This window comes from Nerophis ophidion, linkage group LG23, assembly GCF_033978795.1.
Source record: "Nerophis ophidion isolate RoL-2023_Sa linkage group LG23, RoL_Noph_v1.0, whole genome shotgun sequence".
NCBI classification, from domain to species: Eukaryota; Metazoa; Chordata; class Actinopteri; order Syngnathiformes; family Syngnathidae; genus Nerophis; species Nerophis ophidion.
Window position 1 is genome coordinate 19,958,446 of NC_084633.1, and position 23,683 is coordinate 19,982,128.

Sequence of the window (23,683 nt, forward strand, 5' to 3'; positions counted from 1 at the left end):
CCTCCTGCAGCTGTCAAAGAGGCAGCTGCGGACTTTCTTGCCTCCTCCCACCATGAATTGAATAACGTGGACCCCGACTTAAACGAGTTGAAAAACGTATTGGGGTGTTACCATTTAGTGGTCAATTGTACGGAATATGTACTATACTGTGCAATCTACTAATAAAAGTATCAATCAATCAATCAATCAAAAACCGGCCGCCCCGGACCGTCGGATGCTTGAGAAACATGGCTTCCTTCAGAGACACTGCCAATCACCACACCCGTGGCGACACACTTCCGACTTTCACGTTGTACGGTACGACCATATAACCTCACTAAAACACTAGTAACTACTATCTTGTGTTTATTATATAGCGTTGTTGTTTTGTTTTTTGTTTTTGTGCTTGCTACCATGTTTTCATCTTTCCATATATATACTGTCCTTTGGACCCCCTGTCAAAAGCTTCTTTTAGCTTATTTGGGGGACCCTTTCACGTACCAACATCTTTAAATGATGACATTTCACCACTACTGTAATTGTGGTATTGTGAATAAACTTGAAACACAATAAGCAGATGAAAGATTTTCCCGAATTATCCTAGTAAATTTGTCTAATAACATCTGAATCGCTCTACGGTCTAGTTTTTTTCCCCCTTTTTTTTCTAGTCCTTCACTCTCACTTTCCTCATCCAGAAATATTTCATCCTCGCTCTAATTAACGGGGAAATTGTCGCTTTCTCTGTCCGAAACCATGATTGAGCTCCACAACCCGTGATGTCACGCGCACATTGTCTGCTACTTCTGCTACAGGCAAGGCTTTTTTATTAGCGACCAAAAGTTGCAAACTTTATCGTGGATGTTCTCTACTAAATCCTTTCAGCAAAAAAATAGGGCGAAATGATGAAGTATGACACATAGAATGGAGCTGCTATCCCCGTTTAAATAAGAACATCTCATTTCAGTAGGCCTTTAAATTTAGCGATTTCGCTTGCCCTAAAATGGCATTAAATACAAAAGAATGGATTTGCAAGGGTTCAACATTAAATGTGGAAATACTGCTCACCCCCAAATCCTCCACATGGCACGTCGGCTCCGGACAGGCTAACCTCGTCCAACATTCGAGGACAAGGCTACAAACAATGGGAGACTGGGCTTTCTGCTCCACCGCTCCCAGTCTGTGGAACGCTCTCCCTGACCACCTGAGGACACCACAGACTGTGGATGTTTTTAAAAAAAGGGTTAAAAAACATAATTAAAAAAAAAAAGATATATGCATACTAGCACTAGCTATTAGCTTGTTCTAGTTTATATTTATTTTTATTATCTTTTTATTTTTACAAAAAAAAAATGTAATACACTCTAGCACTTTGAGGTTGTTTACAAATGAAATATACTATTATTAATTACAAAAACAATATTTTACTAAATAAACATCGAAACAATAGACTTAAGTAGAGTACAAACAATGACAGTATTTTTATGAAGTAATGTACTGTAAAATGGAAATCATTTACCTTGGAAAGCGGATTTATACGGTAGTTCCTTTGTGCTGCTTCTCCATATTTTCATGGATAAATGTCCATTGTCTATATCAGTGTTTTTCAGCCTTTTCTGAGCCCAGGCACATTTTTTTCTTTGAAAAAAATGCCAAGGCACACCACCAGCAGAAAACATAAAACATTGAAACACAATTGTTGGATATGACTTTAAAGCATAACCTAGCATGCATCACTATAGCTCTTGTCTCAAAGTAGGTGTACTGGCACCACCTGTCACATCACACCCTGACCTGTTTGAAGTTTGTTGTTGTTCTCCTGTGTGTAGTGTTTTAGTTCTTGTCTTGCGCTCTTATTTCAGTGTTGTCATATTATGTACGGATGCACTTTGTGGACGCCATCCGCTCCGCAAGTCTTTGCTGTCGTCCAGCATTCTGTTTTTGTTTACTTTGCAGCCAATTCAGTTTTACATAACCACCCCTTTTTTTCTACATTTTTAAAAATATTTAATTGATAACATTGTCTAATCATTTAATGCATGAAACATCTTTAGAAAGTTGTTTATTATTTACATTATAGGGCATCAAAGGACAATGAAGTATGTTAGGACCCACAAACAAACAAGTTTTTCCTGCAACAAAAATGCCAAAAGTGATCTTTTTTTTTATGTTTCTTTACAGTTCTAAAACGTACTTAATTGTGTAAAAAGACATGCACCCAAACAGCCTAAACCAGCAAAAGGAGAGCAAGATATTGTGTAGTCGTGTTCTATTTTACACGTTTGTGCTTAAATAAATTCATAATAAATAGACAATACATTATTGTAAAATGTATTCATTTTATATTTAAATAAATTCACATTAATTGATTTTAATCCTAAAAAAATCTATTAAATATATATAAAATTAGATTTTTTTTCTAAATTTTTTAAAATATTTAATTGATAACATTGTCTAATAATTTAATGCATGAAACATCTTGAGAAAGTTGTTTATTATTTACATTATAGGGCATCAAAGGACAATGAAGTATGTTAGGACCCACAAACAAACAAGTACTTCCTGCGACAAAAATGCCAAAGTGATCTTTTTTTTTTTTATGTTTCTTTACAGTTCTAAAACGTACTTAATTGTGTAAAAGACATGCACCCAAACAGCCTAAACCAGCGAAAGGAGAGCAAGATATTGTGTAGTCGTGTTCTATTTTACACGTTTGTGCTTGAATAAATTGATAACAAAATAGACAATACATTATTGTAAAATGTATTCATTTTATATTTAAATAAATTCACATTAATTGATTTTAATCCTTAAAATTTTTTAGTAAATATATAAAATTTGAATTTTTTTTTTTAACATTTTTTAAAATATTTAAGTGATAATAATGTCTAACAATTTAATGCATGAAACATCTTTAGAAAGTTGTTTATTATTTACATTATAGGGCATCAAAGGACAATGAAGTATGTTAGGACCCACAAACAAACAAGTACTTCCTGCAAAGTGATCTTTTTGTTTTTGTTTATGTTTCTTTACAGTTCTAAAACGTACTTAATTGTGTAAAAGAGCAAGATATTGTGTAGTCGTGTTCTATTTTACACGTTTGTGCTTAAATAAATTCATAACAAAATAGACAATACATTATTGTAAAATGTATTCATTTTATATTTAAATAAATTCACATTAATTGATTTTAATCCTTAAAATTTTTTAGTAAATATATAAAATTTCAATTTTTTTTTAAACATTTTTTAAAATATTTAATTGATAATAATGTCTAACAATTTAATGCATGAAACATCTTTAGAAAGTTGTTTATTATTTACATTATAGGGCATCAAAGGAAAATGAAGCATGTTAGGACCCACAAACAAACAAGTACTTCCTGCGACAAAAATGCCAAAGTGATCTTTTTTTTTTTTTTAATGTTTCTTTACAGTTCTAAAACGTACTTAATTGTGTAAAAGAGCAAGATATTGTGTAGTCGTGTTCTATTTTACACGTTTGTGCTTAAATAAATTCATAACAAAATAGACAATACATTATTGTAAAATGTATTCATTTTATATTTAAATAAATTCACATTAATTGATTTTAATCCTTAAAAAAATCTATTAAATATATATAAAATTTGATTTTTTTTCTACATTTTTTAAAATATTTAATTGATAACATTGTCTAATAATTTAATGCATGAAACATCTTTAGAAAGTTGTTTATTATTTACATTATAGGGCATCAAAGGACAATGAAGTATGTTAGGACCCACAAACAAACAAGTACTTCCTGCGACAAAATTGCCAAAGTGATCTTTTTTTTTATCTTTCTTTACAGTTCTAAAACGTACTTAATTGTGGAAAAGACATGCACCCAAACAGCCTAAACCAGCGAAAGGAGAGCAAGATATTGTGTAGTCGTGTTCTATTTTACACGTTTGTGCTTAAATAAATTCATAACAAATAGACAATACATTATTGTAAAATGTATTCATTTTATACTTAAATAAATTCACATTAATTGATTTTAATCCTTAAAATTTTTTAGTAAATATATAAAATTTGAATTTTTTTTTTAAACATTTTTTAAAATATTTAATTGATAATAATGTCTAACATGAAACATCTTGAGAAAGTTGTTTATTATTTACATTATAGGGCATCAAAGGACAATGAAGTATGTTAGGACCCACAAACAAACAAGTACTTCCTGCGACAAAAATGCCAAAGTGATCTTTTTGTTTTTTTTAATGTTTCTTTACAGTTCTAAAACGTACTTAATTGTGTAAAAAACATGCACCCAAACAGCCTAAACCAGCGAAAGGAGAGCAAGATATTGTGTAGTCGTGTTCTATTTTACACGTTTGTGCTTAAATAAATTCATAACAAAATAGACAATACATTATTGTAAAATGTATTCATTTTATATTTAAATAAATTCACATTAATTGATTTTAATCCTTAACATTTTTTAGTAAATATATAAAATTTGAATTTTTTTTTTTAACATTTTTTAAAATATTTAATTGATAATAATGTCTAACAATTTAATGCATGAAACATCTTTAGAAAGTTGTTTATTATTTACATTATAGGGCATCAAAGGACAATGAAGTATGTTAGGACCCACAAACAAACAAGTACTTCCTGCAACAAAAAAGCCAAAGTGATCTTTTTTTTTTTTAATGTTTCTTTACAGTTCTAAAACGTACTTAATTGTGTAAAAGAGCAAGATATTGTGTAGTCGTGTTCTATTTTACACGTTTGTGCTTAAATAAATTCATAACAAAATAGACAATACATTATTGTAAAATGTATTCATTTTATATTTAAATAAATTCACATTAATTGATTTTAATCCTTAAAAAAATCTATTAAATATATATAAAATTTCTACATTTTTTTAAATATTTAATTGATAACATTGTCTAATAATTTAATGCATGAAACATCTTGAGAAAGTTGTTTATTATTTACATTATAGGGCATCAAAGGACAATGAAGTATGTTAGGACCCACAAACAAACAAGTACTTCCTGCGACAAAAATGCCAAAGTGATCTTTTTTTTTTTTTTATCTTTCTTTACAGTTCTAAAACGTACTTAATTGTGTAAAAAACATGCACCCAAACAGCCTAAACCAGCGAAAGGAGAGCAAGATATTGTGTAGTCGTGTTCTATTTTACAGGTTTTGTCTGCAGATTCCGACGCCGCCCGTGATCAAAAATAACCACAGCAAAAAAGTCGGCAAAATGTCACCCCTGCAACTTTGAGGCCGTTTCCGTCACTGATTTCTCACGGGCTGGGTCGAATGCTGTTTTAAATAACGGAAAATGAGCATTTGTCATTCCCAAGTGTGCGCAAATACTGCTGAATCCAAATCCATACACATTATAAATACATGATCTATACACATCAGTACAACTATGGAAATAACCTCATAAAGATGTCCATCACATGGACAAATATACAGGGGGGCAGGAAAGTATTTAGTCAAGTTCTCCCACTTCAAATGATGACAGAGGTCTGTCATTTTCATCATAGGTACACTTCAACTGTGAGAGACAGAATGTGGAAAAAATCCCAGCAATTTTAAAGAATTTATTTGTAAATTATGGTGGAAAATAAGTATTCAGTCAACCATTCAAAGCTCTCACTGATGGAAGGAGGTTTTGGCTCCAAATCTCACGATACATGGCCCCATTCATTCTTTCCTTAACACGGATCAATCGTCCTGTCCCCTTAGCAGAAAAACAGCCCCAAAGCATGATGTTTCCACCCCCATGCTTCACAGTAGGTATGGTGTTCTTGGGATGCAACTCAGTATTCTTCTTCCTCCAAACACGACCAGTTGAGTTTATAGCAAAAAGTTCTATTTTGGTTTCATCTGACCACATGATATTCTCCCAATCCTCTGCTGTATCATCCATGTATCCATTTTGGTATAAACTATACTTGTCATGTTTGGAGGAAGAAGAATACTGAGTTGCATCCCAAGAACACCATACCTACTGTGAAGCATGGGGGTGGAAACATCATGCTTTGGGGCTGTTTTTCTGCTAAGGGGACAGGACGATTGATCCGTGTTAAGGAAAGAATGAATGGGGCCATGTCCATCCATCTTCTTCCGATTATCCGAAGTCGGGTCGCGGGGGCAACAGCCTAAGCAGGGAAACCCAGACTTCCCTCTCCCCAGCCACTTCGTCTAGCTCTTCCCGGGGGATCCCGAGGTGTTCCCAGGCCAGCCGGGGAAACAAAGTCTTCCCAACGTGTCCTGGGTCTTCCCTGTGGCCTCCTACCGGTTGGACGTGCCCTAAACACCTCCCTAGGGAGGCGTTCGGGTGGCATCCTGACCAGATGCCCGAACCACCTCATCTGGCTCCTCTCGATGTGGAGGAGCAGCGGCTTTACTTTGAGTTCCTCCCGGATGGCAGAGCTTCTCACCCTATCTCTAAGGGAGAGACCTGGAAACTCATTTGGGCCGCTTGTACCCGTGATCTTATCCTTTCGGTCATGACCCAAAGCTCATGACCATAGGTGAGGATGGGAACGTAGATCGACCGGTAAATTGAGAGCTTTGCCTTCCGGCTCAGCTCCTTCTTCACCACAACGGATCGGTACAACGTCCGCATTACTGAAGACGCCGCACCGATCCGCCTGTCGATCTCACCATCCACTCTTCCCTCACTCGTGAACAAGACTCCTAGGTACTTGAACTCCTCCACTTGGGGCAGGGTCTCCTCCCCAACCCGGAGATGGCACTCCACCCTTTTCCGGGCGAGAACCATGGACTCGGACTTCACACCCGGTCGCTTCACACTCGGCTGCGAACCGATCCAGTGAGAGCTGAAGATCCCGGCCAGATGAAGCCATCAGGACCACATCATCTGCAAAAAGCAGAGACCTAATCCTGCGGTCACCAAACCAGAACCCCTGAACGCCTTGACTGCGCTTAGAAATTCTGTCCATAAAAGTTATGAACAGAATCGGTGACAAAGGACAGCCTTGGCGGAGTCCAACCCTCACTGGAAATGTGTTCGACTTACTGCCAGCAATGCGGACCAAGCTCTGGCACTGATCATACAGGGAGCGGACCGCCACAATAAGACAGTCCGATACCCCATACTCTCTGAGCACTCCCCACAGGACTTCCCGAGGGACACGGTCCAATGCCTTCTCCAAGTCCACAAAGCACATGTAGACTGGTTGGGCAAACTCCCATGCACCCTCAAGAACCCTGCCCAGAGTATAGAGCTGGTCCACAGTTCCACGACCAGGACGAAAACCACACTGTTCCTCCTGAATCCGAGGTTGGACTATCCGGCGTAGCCTCCTCTCCAGTACACCTGAATAAACCTTACTGAGGAGTGTGATCCCACCATAGTTGGAACACACCCTCCGGTCTCCCTTCTTAAAGAGAGGAACCACCACCCCGGTCTGCCCATCCAGAGGTACCGCCCCCGATGTCCACGCGATGCTGCAGAGTCTTGTCAACCAAGACAGCCCCACAGCATCCAGAACCTTAAGGAACTCCGGGCGGATTAAAAACCCGTTTTTCTGTGGTTGTACAAACCCCGTTTCCATATGAGTTGGGAAATTGTGTTAGATGTAAATATAAACAGAATACAATGATTTGCAAATCCTTTTCAAGCCATATTCAGTTGAATATGCTACAAAGACAACATATTTGATGTTCAAACTCATAAACTTATTTTTTTTGTGCAAATAATCATTAACTTTAGAATTTGATGCCAGCAACACGTGACAAAGAAGTTGGGAAAAGTGGCAATAAATACTGATCAAGTTGAGGAATGCTCATCAAACACTTATTTGGAACATCCCACAGGTGTGCAGGCTAATTGGGAACAGGTGGGTGCCATGATTGGCTATAAAAGCAGCTTTCATGAATGCTAAGTAACTCACAAACAAGGATGGGGCGAGGTACACCAATTTGTAAGCAAATTGTCGAACAGTTTTAGAACAACATTTTGCAACGACCTATTGCAAGGAATTTAGGGATTTTACCATCTACGGTCCGTAAAATCATCAAAAAGTTCAGAGAATCTGGAGAAATCACTGCATGTAAGCGATGATATTACGGACTTTTGATCCCTCAGGCGGTATTGGATCAAAAACCGACATTAGTGTGTAAAGGATATCCCCACATGGGCTCAGGAACAGTTAATAAAACCACTGTCAGTAACTACAGTTGGTCGCTACATCTGTAAGTGCAAGTTAAAACTCGACTATGCAAAGCAAAACCCATTTATCAACAACATCCAGAAACGCCGCCGGCTCGGCTGGGCCCGAGCTCATCTAAGATGGACTGAAGCAAAGTGGAAAGGGGTTCTGTGGTCTGACGAGTCTACATTTGTAAGCTTTTTAACGACCTCAGCCCCAGAAATAGGAGAGTCCAGCACAGATTCCCGAGGCACTGCTTCCTCATAGGAAGACGTGTTGGTGGGATTGAGGAGGTCTTCGAAGTACTCCTTCCACCTATCAACAACATCCGCAGTTGAGGTCCACCATAAATTACAAATAAATTCTTTAAAATTCCTAGAATGTGAATTCCTGGATTTTTTTTTTAACACTTTTTAAAATATTTAATTGATAATAATGTCTAACAATTTAATGCATGAAACATCTTTAGAAAGTTGTTTATTATTTACATTATAGGGCATCAAAGGACAATGAAGTATGTTAGGACCCACAAACAAACAAGTACTTCCTGCAAAGTGATCTTTTTGTTTTTGTTTATGTTTCTTTACAGTTCTAAAACGTACTTAATTGTGTAAAAGAGCAATATATTGTGTAGTCGTGTTCTATTTTACACGTTTGTGCTTAAATAAATTCATAACAAATAGACAATACATTATTGTAAAATGTATTCATTTTATATTTAAATAAATTCACATTAATTGATTTTAATCCTTAAATTTTTTTAGTAAATATAGAAAATTAGAATTTTTTTTTTTAACACTTTTTAAAATATTTAATTGATAATAATGTCTAACAATTTAATGCATGAAACATCTTTAGAAAGTTGTTTATTATTTACATTATAGGGCATCAAAGGACAATGAAGTATGTTAGGACCCACAAACAAACAAGTACTTCCTGCGACAAAAATGCCAAAGTGATCTTTTTTTTTTTTATCTTTCTTTACAGTTCTAAAACGTACTTAATTGTGTAAAAGAGCAAGATATTGTGTAGTTGTGTTCTATTTTACACGTTTGTGCTTAAATAAATTCATAACAAATAGACAATACATTATTGTAAAATGTATTCATTTTATATTTAAATAAATTCACATTAATTCATTTTAATCCTTAAAATTTTTTAGTAAATATATAAAATTTGAATTTTTTTTCTACATTTTTAAAAATATTTAATTGATAATAATGTCTAACATGAAACATCTTTAGAAAGTTGTTTATTATTTACATTATAGGGCATCAAAGGACAATGAAGTATGTTAGGACCCACAAACAAACAAGTACTTCCTGCGACAAAAATGCCAAAGTGATCTTTTTTTTTTTTTTATCTTTCTTTACAGTTCTAAAACGTACTTAATTGTGTAAAAGACATGCACCCAAACAGCCTAAACCAGCGAAAGGAGAGCAAGATAAGGAGAGCAGTTGAAGTGTACCTAAGATGAAAATGACAGACCTCTGTCATCCTTTGAAGTGGGAGAACTTGCACAACCGGTGCCTGACTAAATACTTTTTTGCCCCACTATATATATATATATATATATATAATTAAAGTTAGCCTTAAACGCCTAGTGCACTTTGACCCAATGTGGTCGTTTTCCTCCTAAAAAAACCCTCACATACACACACTTCATTCACACTGAACAACCACGACGAGGATGGGGTGGCGCCTCTCTGTGGTTAATCGCAGCACTGCAATGGCCTCTCACAAAGAAAGCTTGTGGTAATGGGCTCCTGCACAAGTGTCAGTGTGCTCAGTTTGCTATGAGAGGCTGCCGTACTTTAGCTGTTGGCGACGGTGGTCCCGCTGCCCAGCTTGATGATCATTTGCTGGCAGTCCTGGAGGGTCCTCTTGTCCCCGAGCTTCTCCAAGGTGCGGGCAGCGTCGGCCAGCATGCCCACCCGCTGGCCGGGGGCCGAGAGGAAGGCCGGGGGCAGGTAGCGGCAGGCCAGCATCACTGCCTCCGCCTGCTCCCGCTGGCCCGGACGGGTCTCGCTTTCCTCTGCGGACGCAAGGAGGACGCCGTTTGGGTTCTTGGGGTACAGTTTGTTTCATACACTATATTGCCCAAAAGTATTTGGCCAGCCATCCAAATGCACTCACATATCTAAAAGCGGGTATGTTGAAGACAACGGGATAACACGGTGTTGTGGAGGGCTGGGCGATATGGAGGAACAAGCGTATCTGGACATATTCTTGGTTAAACTCAATATTCACGCACAGCATAAAACATTTGATGGACAAAATGAGTTTAAGAACCCGTCTTTCTGTGGCAGAGTTGGGGGAAAGTTGTACAAACCCCGTTTCCATATGAGTTGGGAAATTGTGTTGGATGTAAATATAAACGGAATACATCCATCATCTTCCGCTTATCCGAGGTCGGGTCGCGGGGGCAGCAGCCTAAGCAGGGAAGCCCAGACTTCCCTATCTCCAGCCACTTCGTCTAGCTCTTCCCGGGGGATCCCGAGGCGTTCCCAGGCCAGCCGGGAGACATAGTCTTCCCAACGTGTCCTGGGTCTTCCCCGTGGCCTCCTACCGGCTGGACGTGCCCTAAACACCTCCCTAGGGAGGCGTTCGGGTGGCACGGAATACAATGATTCGAAAATCCTTTTCAACCCATATTCAGTTGAATATGATAAGTTGGCGACTTGTCCAGGGTGTACCCCGCCTTCCGCCCGATTGTAGCTGAGATAGGCGCCAGCGCCCCCCCGAAAGGGAATAAGCGGTAGAAAATGGATGGATGGATGGATTATGTGATTGGGCACGCAAAGGCAGTGCTTTTAAGGTTTATTGGCGCTCTGTACTTCTCCCTACGTCCGTGTACACGGCGGCGTTTTAAAAAGTTATCAATTTTACTAATTGAACCTTCCGGAGAGGCGCGGCTGACGAGTCGACGTCGGGCCAAGGGACGCTGCAGCCCTGCCCAGGATGACGGCAAGGAGGCAGAGAATGCGGCGGAGCGGAGAGGCGGGGGCGTGCCGGGAGCGACGCCGCCGCAATCGAATTCAGGTGCATGGCTTAACATTTCTCCTGACACTGTATAAAAGGGGAGAAAGAGGAGAGATCGAGAAGGGAGGAGGAGAGTACGCAGCGCGCGAGAGGCGAGAGCAACACAGAGCGCCAGACGAGCACGACGATGACGGCGGCGAATGAAAAGCAGACCGGGAACGAGCTGTGGAGGAAGGAGCTGAAAAGCGATCCGAGCTGCAAAATAAAGAAGTCAAACCTGCTCAAAAGCATGTCCTTCCTGGGTGGTCCATTGAACCCGCACGACAAAACCCGATACCGATCATTTTGAAACCGATACCGATAACTCCCGATGTTACATTTTAAGCATTCATCGGATATTATCCGACATCCCTAATCTCAACCAATCGTGACTCATCCTAGTAAACAACTAACCAATCAAGAATGTTCTTGTATGCAAGTAGGAAGGGGAGGGGTTTAGTAGACAACTCAAGCGGGGGAGAATCAAGGAACACAACAAATAATAATGTTTGGTCATTTTAATGATATTAGGATATTTTCTTCATTCCTATTTTGTTGAAAAATATGTATCTTACCAACTGGATGTATCGCCCAGCCCAGGTATTGTGCACATGGAGTCTGTAGTTTTAGTGAAATATATCCTCCTTGTTAAAAAAAAAAACCTTATGTGCAATAATTACATTTCTACGCCATAGTAAATTAGCTGTGGCAATTTGCTCTTATTTTACCGACTTCCTTTTCTCTCCTGTGATGTGTGTGTAAACGGGGCACTTTTTGTCTGTATTGCATATTCGTTGCCGCACCGGTGGCGGTTAAAGAAATGTTAATATATTTACTGATTGTTTATTTTTACCTGTCTTGGCTCCGGGTGATCCGAGCTGCAAAATAAAGAAGTCAAACCTGCTCAAAAGCATGTCCTTCCTGGGTGGTCCATTGAACCCGCACGACAAAACTCAATACCGATCATTTTGAAACCGATACCGATAACTCCCGATGTTACATTTTAAGCATTCATCGGATATTATCCGACATCCCTAATCTCAACCAATCGTGACTCATCCTAGTAAACAACTAACCAATCAAGGATGTTCTTGTATGCAAGTAGGAAGGGGAGGGGTTTAGTAGACAACTCAAGCGGGGGAGAATCAAGGAACACAACAAATAATAGTGTTTGGTCATTTTAACGATGTTAGGATATTTTCTTCATTCCTATTTTGTTGAAAAATATGTATCTTACAAACTGGATGTATCGCCCAGCCCCGGTATTGTGCACATGGAGTCTGTAGTTTTAGTGAAATATATCCTCCTTGTTAAAAAAAAAAAACCTTATGTGCAATAATTAAATTTCTACGCCATAGTAAATTAGCTGTGGCAATTTGATCTTATTTTACCGACTTCCTTTTTTCTCTCCTGTGATGTGTGTGTAAACGGGGCACTTTTTGTCTGTATTGCATATTTGTTGCCGCACCGGTGGCGGTTAAAGAAATTTTAATATATTTACAGATTGTTTATTTTTACCTGTCTTGGCTCCGGGTGTCGCCCGGCGCCGCAGCGAGCGGTCCAGGAGCTGATGCGTGCGTGTGGGGCTGGCACCCGCCATCAGCCTGGCTGTGGCTTCGTGGAGGAACAACTGCAAGAAGAAAGAGAGGGATGAGAAATGAGGAGGGATGAGAGTGATGACTCATTCCGCTTCAGGTGTGTGTGCGTGTGTGTGTGTGTGTGTGTGTGTGTGACCTGGCCTCAAACGTCCAAATCAACATGTGATGCTGCGAGGACAAAGTCTACACAGCATGAAGAAGGGTGAAACGTGTCAGCCATTGCCCCAAAACGCTCACTTTTATAGAGGCGGCAGAAAATGCAGCTGTGACATTTTAAACATCTTCATCCTCACTTTCTACATATAGTCGTGGTCAAAAGTTTACATACACGTGTCTTGAGTTTCCAATCATTTCTACAATATTTTTGTGATTGGAGCACATACTTGTTGGTCACAAAAACATTCATGAAGTTTGCTTCTTTTATGAATTTTTTATGTGTCTACTGAAAATGTGAGTTGGGTCAAAAGTATACATACAGCAATGTTAATATTTGTTTACATGTCCCTTGGCAAGTTTCACTGCAACAAGGCACTTCTGCTTGAATTTTTGACCACTCCTCTTGACAAAATCGGTGCAATTCAGCTAAATTTGTTAAGTTTTCTGACATGGACTTGTTTCTTCAGCATTGTCCACACGTTTAAGTCCGGACTTTGTGAAGGCCATTCTAAAAGTTTAATCCTAGCCTGATTTAGCCATTCCTTTACCACTCTTTTATCCTGTTGGAACACTCAACCGCACCCAAGACCCAACGTCCAGGCCAGGGGTCGGGAACCTTTTTGGCTGAGAGAGCCATGAAAGCCAAATATTTTCAAATGTATTTCCATATTATTTTTTTAACACTGAATACAACTAAATGCGTGCATTTTTAAGTAACGTCAACATTTTTGGAGTACAATAACTCATGTTCTTTTTAATAACATTTTTATTCTGAAGCTAACCAATAATAAATAGAATACTTCTTACCATTAATGCGCCTTCTTGAACAGATGCGGTAGAAAACGAATGGATGGATTAAAATGCAGGAGAATGTTTTGGATTTTGAACATTATTTTTAACTCCGATTACCAGTTGAAATATTAATTTCTTATCGTGTTAAGCAATGTCAGCTAAAATTAATCTGAGAGCCAGATGCATCCGTCAAAAGAGCCACATCTGGCTCTAGAGCCATTGGTTCCCTACCCCTGCTCCAGGCTGAGGATTTTAGGTTGTCCTGAAGAATTTGGAGGTAATCCTCCTTTTTCATTGTCCCATTTACTCGCTGTAAAGCAGCAAAACAGGCCCAGAGCATAATACTACCACCACCATGCTCGACGGTAGGTTTGGTGTTCCTGGGATTAAAGGCCTCACCATTTCTCCTCCAAACATATTGCTGGGTATTGTGGCCAAACAGCTCCATTTTTGTCTCATCTGACCACAGAACTTTCCTCCAGAAGGTCTTAGGTTACTAAAACGGCCTTCTTTCATCTCCGTAATATCGCTAAATTTCGCTCCATTTTGTCCACTAAAGACACCGAGATCATTATCCATGCGTTTGTTACGCCTCGTCTCGATTACTGTAACGTATTATTTTCGGGTCTCCCCATGTCTAGCATTAAAAGATTACAGTTGGTACAAAATGCGGCTGCTAGACTTTTGACAAGAACAAGAAAGTTTGATCATATTACGCCTGTACTGTATATACCTTTATATACATATATACATACATATATACCTATACTGTATATACCTTTATATACATATATACATACATATATACCTATACTGTATATACCTTTATATACATATATACATACATATATACCTATACTGTATATACCTTTATATACATATATACCTATACTGTATATACCTTTATATACATATATACATACATATATACCTATACTGTATATACCTTTATATACATATATACATACATATATACCTGTACTGTGTATACCTTTATATACATATATACATGCATATATACCTATACTGTATATACCTTTATATACATACATATATACCTATACTGTATATACCTTTATATACATATATACATACATATATACCTATACTGTATATACCTTTACTGTATATACCTTTATATACATATATACATACATATATACCTATACTGTATATACCTTTATATACATATATACATACATATATACCTATACTGTATATACCTTTATATACATATATACATACATATATACCTATACTGTATATACCTTTACTGTATATACCTTTATATACATATATACATACATATATACCTATACTGTATATACCTTTATATACATATATACATACATATATACCTGTACTGGCTCACCTGCACTGGCTTCCTGTGCACTTAAGATGTGACTTTAAGGTTTTACTACTTACGTATAAAATACTACACGGTCTAGCTCCATCCTATCTTGCCGATTGTATTGTACCATATGTCCCGGCAAGAAATCTGCCTTCAAAGGACTCCGGCTTATTAGTGATTCCCAAAGCCCAAAAAAAGTCTGCGGGCTATAGAGCGTTTTCCGTTCGGGCTCCAGTACTCCGGAATGCCCTCCCGGTAACAGTTCGAGATGCTACCTCAGTAGAAGCATTTAAGTCTCACCTTAAAACTCATTTGTATACTCTAGCCTTTAAATAGACTCCCTTTTTAGACCAGTTGATCTGCCGTTTCTTTTCTCTTTCTCCTATGTCCCACTCTCCCTTGTGGAGGGGTCCAGTCCGATCCGGTGGCCATGTACTGCTTGCCTGTGTATCGGCTGGGGATATCTCTGTGTTGCTGATCAGCCTCCGCTCGGGATGGTTTCCTGCTGGCTCCGCTGTGAACGGGACTCTCGCTGCTGTGTTGGATCCGCTTTGGACTGGACTCTCGCGACTGTGCTGGATCCATTATGGATTTAACTTTCACAGTATCATGTTAGACCCGCTCGACATCCATTGCTTTCCTCCTCTCCAAGGTTCTCATAGTCATCATTGTCACCGACGTCCCACTGGGTGTGAGTTTTCCTTGCCCTTATGTGGGCCTACCGAGGATGTCGTAGTGGTTTGTGCAGCCCTTTGAGACACTAGTGATTTAGGGCTATATAAGTAAACATTGATTGATTGATTGATTCTCTTTGTCCATGTGATGTCAGATGAAACAAAACACACGTCATAATTGATAAAGAAATGGCTAAATCAGGCTAGAATTAAGGTTTTATAATAACCTTCCCAAAGTCAGGACTTTGACTTCTTCAGCATTGAAACAAGTCCATGTCAGAAAAGTAGCAAATTTAGCTGAACTGCACCAATTCTGTCAAGAAGAGTGGTCAACAATTCAAGCAGAAGCTTGAGGATGGCTACCAAAAGTGTCTTATTGCAGGTAAACTTGCCAAGGGACATGTAAGCAAATATTAACATTGCTGTACGTATACTTTTGACCCAGCACATTTTCAGTAGACCCATAATAAATTCATAAAAGAACCAAACTTCATGAATGTTTTGTTGTGATTAACACGTATGTGCTCCAATCACTCTATCACAAAAAAAATAAAGAGTTTTAGAAATGATTGGAAACTTAAAGACAGCCATGACATTATGTTCTTTACAAGTGTATGTACACTTTTGACCACGACTGTGTTCCTATGAATTTTGTCAGTGGGATTCATGCAAGATTCATTAAATAGTTTTTACATAGTCTGGCTCAGGGGTCAGCAACCTTTTTGAAAGCAAGAGCTACTTCTTGGGTACTGATTAATGCGAAGGGTTACCAGTTTGATACACACTTACATAAATTGCCAGAAATAGCCAATTTGCTCAATTTACTTTTAATAAATAAATCTATATATATATATATATATATTAAAAAAAATGGGTATTTCTGTCTGTCATTCCGTCGTACATTTTTTTTCCTTTTAGGGACGTTTTTTTTTAGAGAATAAATGATGAAAAAAACACTTAAAGAGGAGAAAACACGAAAAAAATGAAAATTAAAATTTAAAACATAGTTTATCTTCAATTTCGACTCTTTAAAATTCAAAATTCAACCCAAAAAAATGAAGAAAAAGACTAGCTAATTCCAATCTTTTTGAAAAAATTTAAAAAAAAATTTTATAGAACATTATTAGTATTTTTTTCCTGATTAAGATTAATTTTAAAATTTTGATGACAGGTTTTAAATAGGTTAAAATTCCAATCTGCACTTTGTTAGAATATATAACAAATTGGACCAAGCTATATTTCTAACAAAGACAAATATTATTTCTTCTGAATATTTCACAACTATTCTTGATGAAAAAAACACTTAATTGAACGATTTAAAAGAGGAGAAAACACGAAAAAAAAGAAAATTAAAATTTAAAACATAGTTTATCTTCAATTTCGACTCTTTAAAGTTCAAAATTGAACCCCCAAAAAATGAAGAGGAAAAACTAGCTAATTCCAATCTTTTTGAAAAAATTTTAAAAAATTATTTATAGAGCATTATTAGTATTTTTTTCCTGATTAAGATTAATTTTAAAATTTTGATGACATGTTTTAAATAGGTTAAAATCCAATCTGCACTTTGTTAGAATATATAACAAATTGGACCAAGCTATATTTCTAACAAAGACAAATATTATTTCTTCTGAATATTTCACAACTATTCTTGATGAAAAAAACACTTAATTGAACGATTTAAAAGAGGAGAAAACATGAAAAAAAAGAAAATTAAAATTTAAAACATAGTTTATCTTCAATTTCGACTCTTTAAAATTCAAAATTCAACCCAAAATAATGAAGAGAAAAACTAGCTAATTCCAATCTTTTTGTAAAAATTTAAGAAAATTATTTATAGAACATTATTAGTATTTTTTTCCTGATTAAGATTTTAAAATTTTGATGACAGGTTTTAAATAGTTTAAAATTCCATCTGCACTTTGTTAGAATATATAACAAATTGGACCAAGCTATATTTCTAACAAAGACAAATATTATTTCTTCTGAATATTTCACAACTATTCTTGATGAAAAAAACACTTAATTGAACGATTTAAAAGAGGAGAAAACACGTAAAAAAAGAAAATTAAAATTTAAAACATAGTTTATCTTCAATTTCGACTCTTTAAAGTTCAAAATTGAACCCCCAAAAAATGAAGAGGAAAAACTAGCTAATTCCAATCTTTTTGAAAAAATTTAAAAAAATTATTTATAGAACATTATTAGTATTTTTTTCCTGATTAAGATTAATTTTAGAATTTTGATGACATGTTTTAAATAGGTTAAAATTCCATCTGCACTTTGTTAGAATATATAACAAATTGGACCAAGCTATATTTCTAACAAAGACAAATATTATTTCTTCTGAATATTTCAAAACTATTCTTGATGAAAAAAACACTTAATTGAACGATTTAAAAGAGGAGAAAACACGAAAAAAAAGAAAATTAAAATTTAAAACATAGTTTATCTTCAATTTCGACTCTTTAAAATTCAAAATTGAACCCCCAAAAAATGAAGAGAAAGACTAGCTAATTCCAATCTTTTTGAAAAAATTTAATAAATTATTTATAGAACATTATTAGTATTTTTTTCCTGATTAAGATTAATTTTAGAATTTTGATGACATGTTTTAAATAGGTTAAAATCCAATCTGCACTTTGTTAGAATATATAACAAATTGGACCAAGCTATATTTCTAACAAAGACAAATAATTATTTCTTCTGAATATTTCACAACTATTCTTGATGAAAAACACTTAATTGAACGATTTAAAAGAGGAGAAAACACGAAAAAAAAAGAAAATTAAAATTTAAAACATAGTTTATCTTCAATTTCGACTCTTTAAAATTCAAAATTCAACCCCAAAAAATGAAGAGAAAGACTAGCTAATTCCAATCTTTTTGAAAAAATTTAAAAAAATTATTTATAGAACATTATTAGTATTTTTTTCCTGATTAAGATTAATTTTAAAATTTTGATGACAGGTTTTAAATAGTTTAAAATTCAATCTGCACTTTGTTAGAATATATAACAAATTGGACCAAGCTATATTTCTAACAAAGACAAATATTATTTCTTCTGAATATTTCACAACTATTCTTGATGAAAAAAACACTTAATTGAATGATTTAAAAGAGGAGAAAACACGAAAAAAAGAAAATTAAAATTTAAAACATAGTTTATCTTCAATTTCGACTCTTTAAAATTCAAAATTCAACCCAAAAAAATGAAGAGAAAGACAAGCTAATTCCAATCTTTTTGAAAAAATTTAAAAAAATTATTTATAGAACATTATTAGTATTTTTTTCCTGATTAAGATTAATTTTAAAATTTTGATGACAGGTTTTAAATAGGTTAAAATTTCATCTGCACTTTGTTAGAATATATAACAAATTGGACCAAGCTATATTTCTAACAAAGACAAATATTATTTCTTCTGAATATTTCAAAACTATTCTTGATGAAAAACACTTAATTGAACGATTTAAAAGAGGAAAAAACACGAAAAAAAAGAAAATTTAAATTTAAAACATAGTTTATCTTCAATTTCGACTCTTTGAAATTCAAAATTGAACCCCAAAAAAATGAAGAGAAAGACTAGCTAATTCCAATCTTTTTGAAAAAATAAAAAAAAAGAATTTATAGAACATCATTAGTAATTTTTCCTGATTAAGATTAATTTTAGAATTTTGATGACAGGTTTTAAATAGGTTAAAATTCAATCTGCACTTTGTTAGAATATATAACAAATTGGACCAAGCTATATTTCTAACAAAGACAAATATTATTTCTTCTGAATATTTCAAAACTATTCTTGATGAAAAAAACATTTAATTGAACGATTTAAAAGAGGAGAAAACACGAAAAAAAAAGAAAATTAAAATTTAAAACATAGTTTATCTTCAATTTCGACTCTTTAAAATTCAAAATTCAACCCCAACAAATGAAGAGAAAGACTAGCTAATTCCAATCTTTTTGAAAAAATTAAAAAAAATTTTTTATAGAACATTATTAGTATTTTTTTCCTGATTAAGATTAATTTTAAAATTTTGATGACAGGTTTTAAATAGGTTAAAATTCCAATCTGCACTTTGTTAGAATATATAACAAATTGGACCAAGCTATATTTCTAACGAAGACAAATATTATTTCTTCTGAATATTTCACAACTATTCTTGATGAAAAAAACACTTAATTGAACGATTTAAAAGAGGAGAAAACATGTAAAAAAAGAAAATAAAAATTTAAAACATAGTTTATCTTCAATTTCGACTCTTTAAAGTTCAAAATTGAACCCCCAAAAAATGAAGAGGAAAAACTAGCTAATTCCAATCTTTTTGAAAAAAAAAAAAAAAAAAGAATTTATAGAACATCATTAGTCATTTTTCCTGATTAAGATTAATTTTAGAGTTTTGATGACATGTTTTAAAAAAGTTAAAATCCAATCTGCACTTTGTTAGAATATATAACAAATTGGACCAAGCTATATTTCTAACAAAGACAAATAATTATTTCTTCTGAATATTTCACAAATATTCTTTGTGGAAAAAACAGAAGCTATAATGAAGAATTAAATTAAAAAGCATTTATTATTCTTTACAATAATTAAAAAAAAATACTTAAACATCGATTTAAATTGTCAGGAAAGAAGAGGAAGGACTTTAAAAGATATATGTGTTTAAAAATCCTAAAATCATTTTCAAGGTTGTATTTTTCCTCTAAAAATTGTCTTTCTGAAAGTTATAAGAAGCAAAGTAAAAAAATAAATGAATTAATTTAAACAAATGAAGACCAAGTCTTTAAAATATTTTCTTGGATTTTCAAATTCTATTTGAGTTTTGTCTCTCTTAGAATTAAAAATGTCCAGCAAAGTGAGACCAGCTTGCTAGTAAATAAATACAATTTTAAAAAATAGAGGCAGCTCACTGGTAAGTGCTGCTATTTGAGCTATTTTTAGAACAGGCCAGCGGGCGACTCATCTGGTCCTTACGGGCGACCTGGTGCCCGCGGGCACTGCGTTGGTGAACCCTGGTCTGGCTAATGAACACAAAAAAAAGAAACTAAACCTGAAAAAGAGAATCTACATACCCTTCGCATGGCCGGCCTGAAGCTCTGAGCCAACTTTCGTAGCGAGCTGAGATCTTGCTGAAAGCCTTGGAGCTCAGGCGGCGAGGCCTGGTGGACCCCATTGGGGCCTGTGCCAGGGCCCGCCGAGCCCAGTCCGCTGGCGTTGGGCCCCTGCTGCTGAAGACGCCACACGTTGGTCCTCATCACCAACAGCAGGTCGCATAGCAGTAATTGGACCACCTGGTGATGGATTTGCAAGGGTTAAACATGGGAAAAAAAACAGGCAGATGTGCTTCCAAATGTAACTTGTAAGTTAGAGATGTCTGTTAACATCGGACTGTCGATATTATCGGCCGATAAACGCTTTAAAACGAGTAAATGCCAGGCATACTTGGTCAACAGCCATACAGGTCACACTGAGGGTGGCCGTCTAAACAACTTTTAACACTGTTACAAATATGTGTGAACCCACGCCAAACAAGAATGACAAATACATTTCGGGAGAACATCCGCACTGTAACATCAGTGTGTGAATGTGGAAATAGTGTCAAAGCGCTTTGAATACCTTGAAGGTAGAAAAGCGCTATGCAAGTTTAACCCATTCACTCCAGACGAATGTCTAGCAGCACTCCTAAACATAGTGCACACAGGAATCACACAAACAAAAATAACACTGCAGTAGCAGAGTTCAACCAAACAGTCGCTTGTCAGGTTCAAACGCTGATGACATCTATTAAACAAGACAAGACGCAAGGAATTAAACCCAGACAAAATTCAATTTAGCTCAATTGAGGAGAAACGTCGGGATTGTACTCTTTGTAAAGTCCCATTGGGCTCTGACGAAAGACTGTACGCCCATACTTGCTAACCCTCACGAAAATCTCCCGGGGCAACCAGTCTCCCGATTTCCACCCGGACAACAATATTTGTGTGCCTTTAGCGTCCTCTACAACCTGTCGTCACGTCCGCTTTTCCTCCATGCAAACATGTCGGCCCAGTAACATATGCGGCATTTACAGACACACACAAGTGAATGCGAGGCATACTTGGTCAACAGCCATACAGGTCACACTGAGGGTGTCCGTATAAACAACTTTAACACTATGAACCCACACCAAAACAAGAATGACAAACACATTTCGGGAGAACATCCGCACTGTAACATCAGTGTGTGAATGTGTGTGTGAATGTGGAAAAAGTGTCAAAGCGCTTTGAATACCTTGAATGTAGAAAAGCGCTATGCAAGTATAACCCATTCACTCCAGACGAATGTCTAGCAGCACTCCTAAACATAGTGCACACAGGAATCACACAAACAAAAATAACACTGCAGTAGCAGAGTTCAACCAAACAGTCGCTTGTCAGGTTCAAACGCTGATGACATCTATTAAACAAGACAAGACGCAAGGAATTAAACCCAGACAAAATTCAATTTAGCTCAATTGAGGAGAAACGTCGGGATTGTACTCTTTGTAAAGTCCCATCGCGCTCTGACGAAAGATTGTACGCCCATACTTGCTAACCCTCCCGAAAATCTCCTGGGGCAACCATTCTCCCGATTTCCACCCGGACAACAATATTTGTGTGCCTTTAGCGTCCTCTACCACCTGTCGTCACGTCCGCTTTTCCTCCATGCAAACATGTCGGCCCAGTAACATACTATATGCGGCATTTACAGACACACACAAGTGAATGCGATGCATACTTGATCAACAGCCATACAGGTCACACTGAGGGTGGCCGTATAAACAACTTTAACACTATGAACCCACACCAAAACAAGAATGACAAACACATTTCGGGAGAACATCCGCATTGTAACATCAGTGTGTGAATGTGTGTGTGAATGTGGAAATAGTGTCAAAGCGCTTTGAATACCTTGAAGGTAGAAAAGCGCTATGCAAGTATAACCCATTCACTCCAGACGAATGTCTACCATCACTCCTAAACATAGTGCACACAGGAATCACACAAACAAAAACAACACTGCAGTGGCAGAGTTCAACCAAACAGTCGCTTGTCAGGTTCAAACACTGATGAAATCTATTAAACAAGACAAGAAGCAAGGAATTAAACCCAGACAAAATTCAATTTAGCTCAATTGAGGAGAAACGTCGGGATTGTACTCTTTGTAAAGTCCCATCGCGCTCTGACGAAAGATTGTACGCCCATACTTGCTAACCCTCCCGAAAATCTCCCGGGGCAACCATTCTCCCGATTTCCACCCGGACAACAATATTTGTGTGCCTTTAGCGTCCTCTACAACCTGTCGTCACGTGCGCTTTTCCTCCATGCAAACATTGTGTCGGCCCAGTAACATATGCGGCATTTACAGACACACACAGGTGAATGCGATGCATACTTGATCAACAGCCATACAGGTCACACTGAGGGTGGCCGTGTAAACAACTTTAACACTGTTACAAATATGCGCCACACTGTGAAACCGCACCAAAACAAGAATGACAAAACACATTTTGGGAGTACATCCACACTGTAACATCAGTGTGTGAATGTGGAAATAGCGTCAAAGCGCTTTGAGGACCTTGAAGATAGAAAAAAGTTTGCAAGTATAACCCATTCACTCCAGACAAATGTCTAGCAGCACTCCTAAACATAGTGCACACAGGAATCACACAAACAAAAACAACACTGCAGTAGCAGAGTTCAACCAAACAGTCGCTTGTCAGGTTCAAACGCTGATGACATCTATTAAACAAGACAAGACGCAAGGAATTAAACCGAGACAAAATTCAATTTAGCTCAATTGAGGAGAAACGTCGGGATTGTACTCTTTGTAAAGTCCCATCGCGCTCTGACGAAAGATTGTACGCCCATACTTGCTAACCCTCCCGAAAATCTCCCGGGGCAACCAGTCTCCCGATTTCC

At 36.6% G+C, this 23,683-nt stretch overlaps 1 protein-coding gene across 6 annotated transcripts in view; it reads right to left on the bottom strand.

Annotated features, from left to right (window-relative positions):
• The window catches only part of srebf1 (sterol regulatory element binding transcription factor 1), a 145,677-nt gene that overhangs the window by 10,456 nt on the left and 111,538 nt on the right, over window positions 1-23,683 (bottom strand). For 3 of the 6 annotated variants that reach the window (XR_009803935.1, XR_009803934.1, XM_061885157.1), the window contains exons 17-18: window positions 20,816-21,034; window positions 12,692-12,803 (exon numbers count right to left, since the gene is read on the bottom strand). Coding sequence is in view for 4 of the 6 variants with exons in the window: in XM_061885157.1 (XP_061741141.1) it covers window positions 12,692-12,803; window positions 20,816-21,034 (331 nt within the window). In the remaining 2 variants the exon portion in view is untranslated. Of the gene's footprint in view, window positions 1-1,044; window positions 1,197-9,471; window positions 10,188-12,691; window positions 12,804-20,815; window positions 21,035-23,683 lie in introns of those variants that run through there. The other 3 variants (XM_061885154.1, XM_061885153.1, XM_061885155.1) reach the window with 2 other exon arrangements.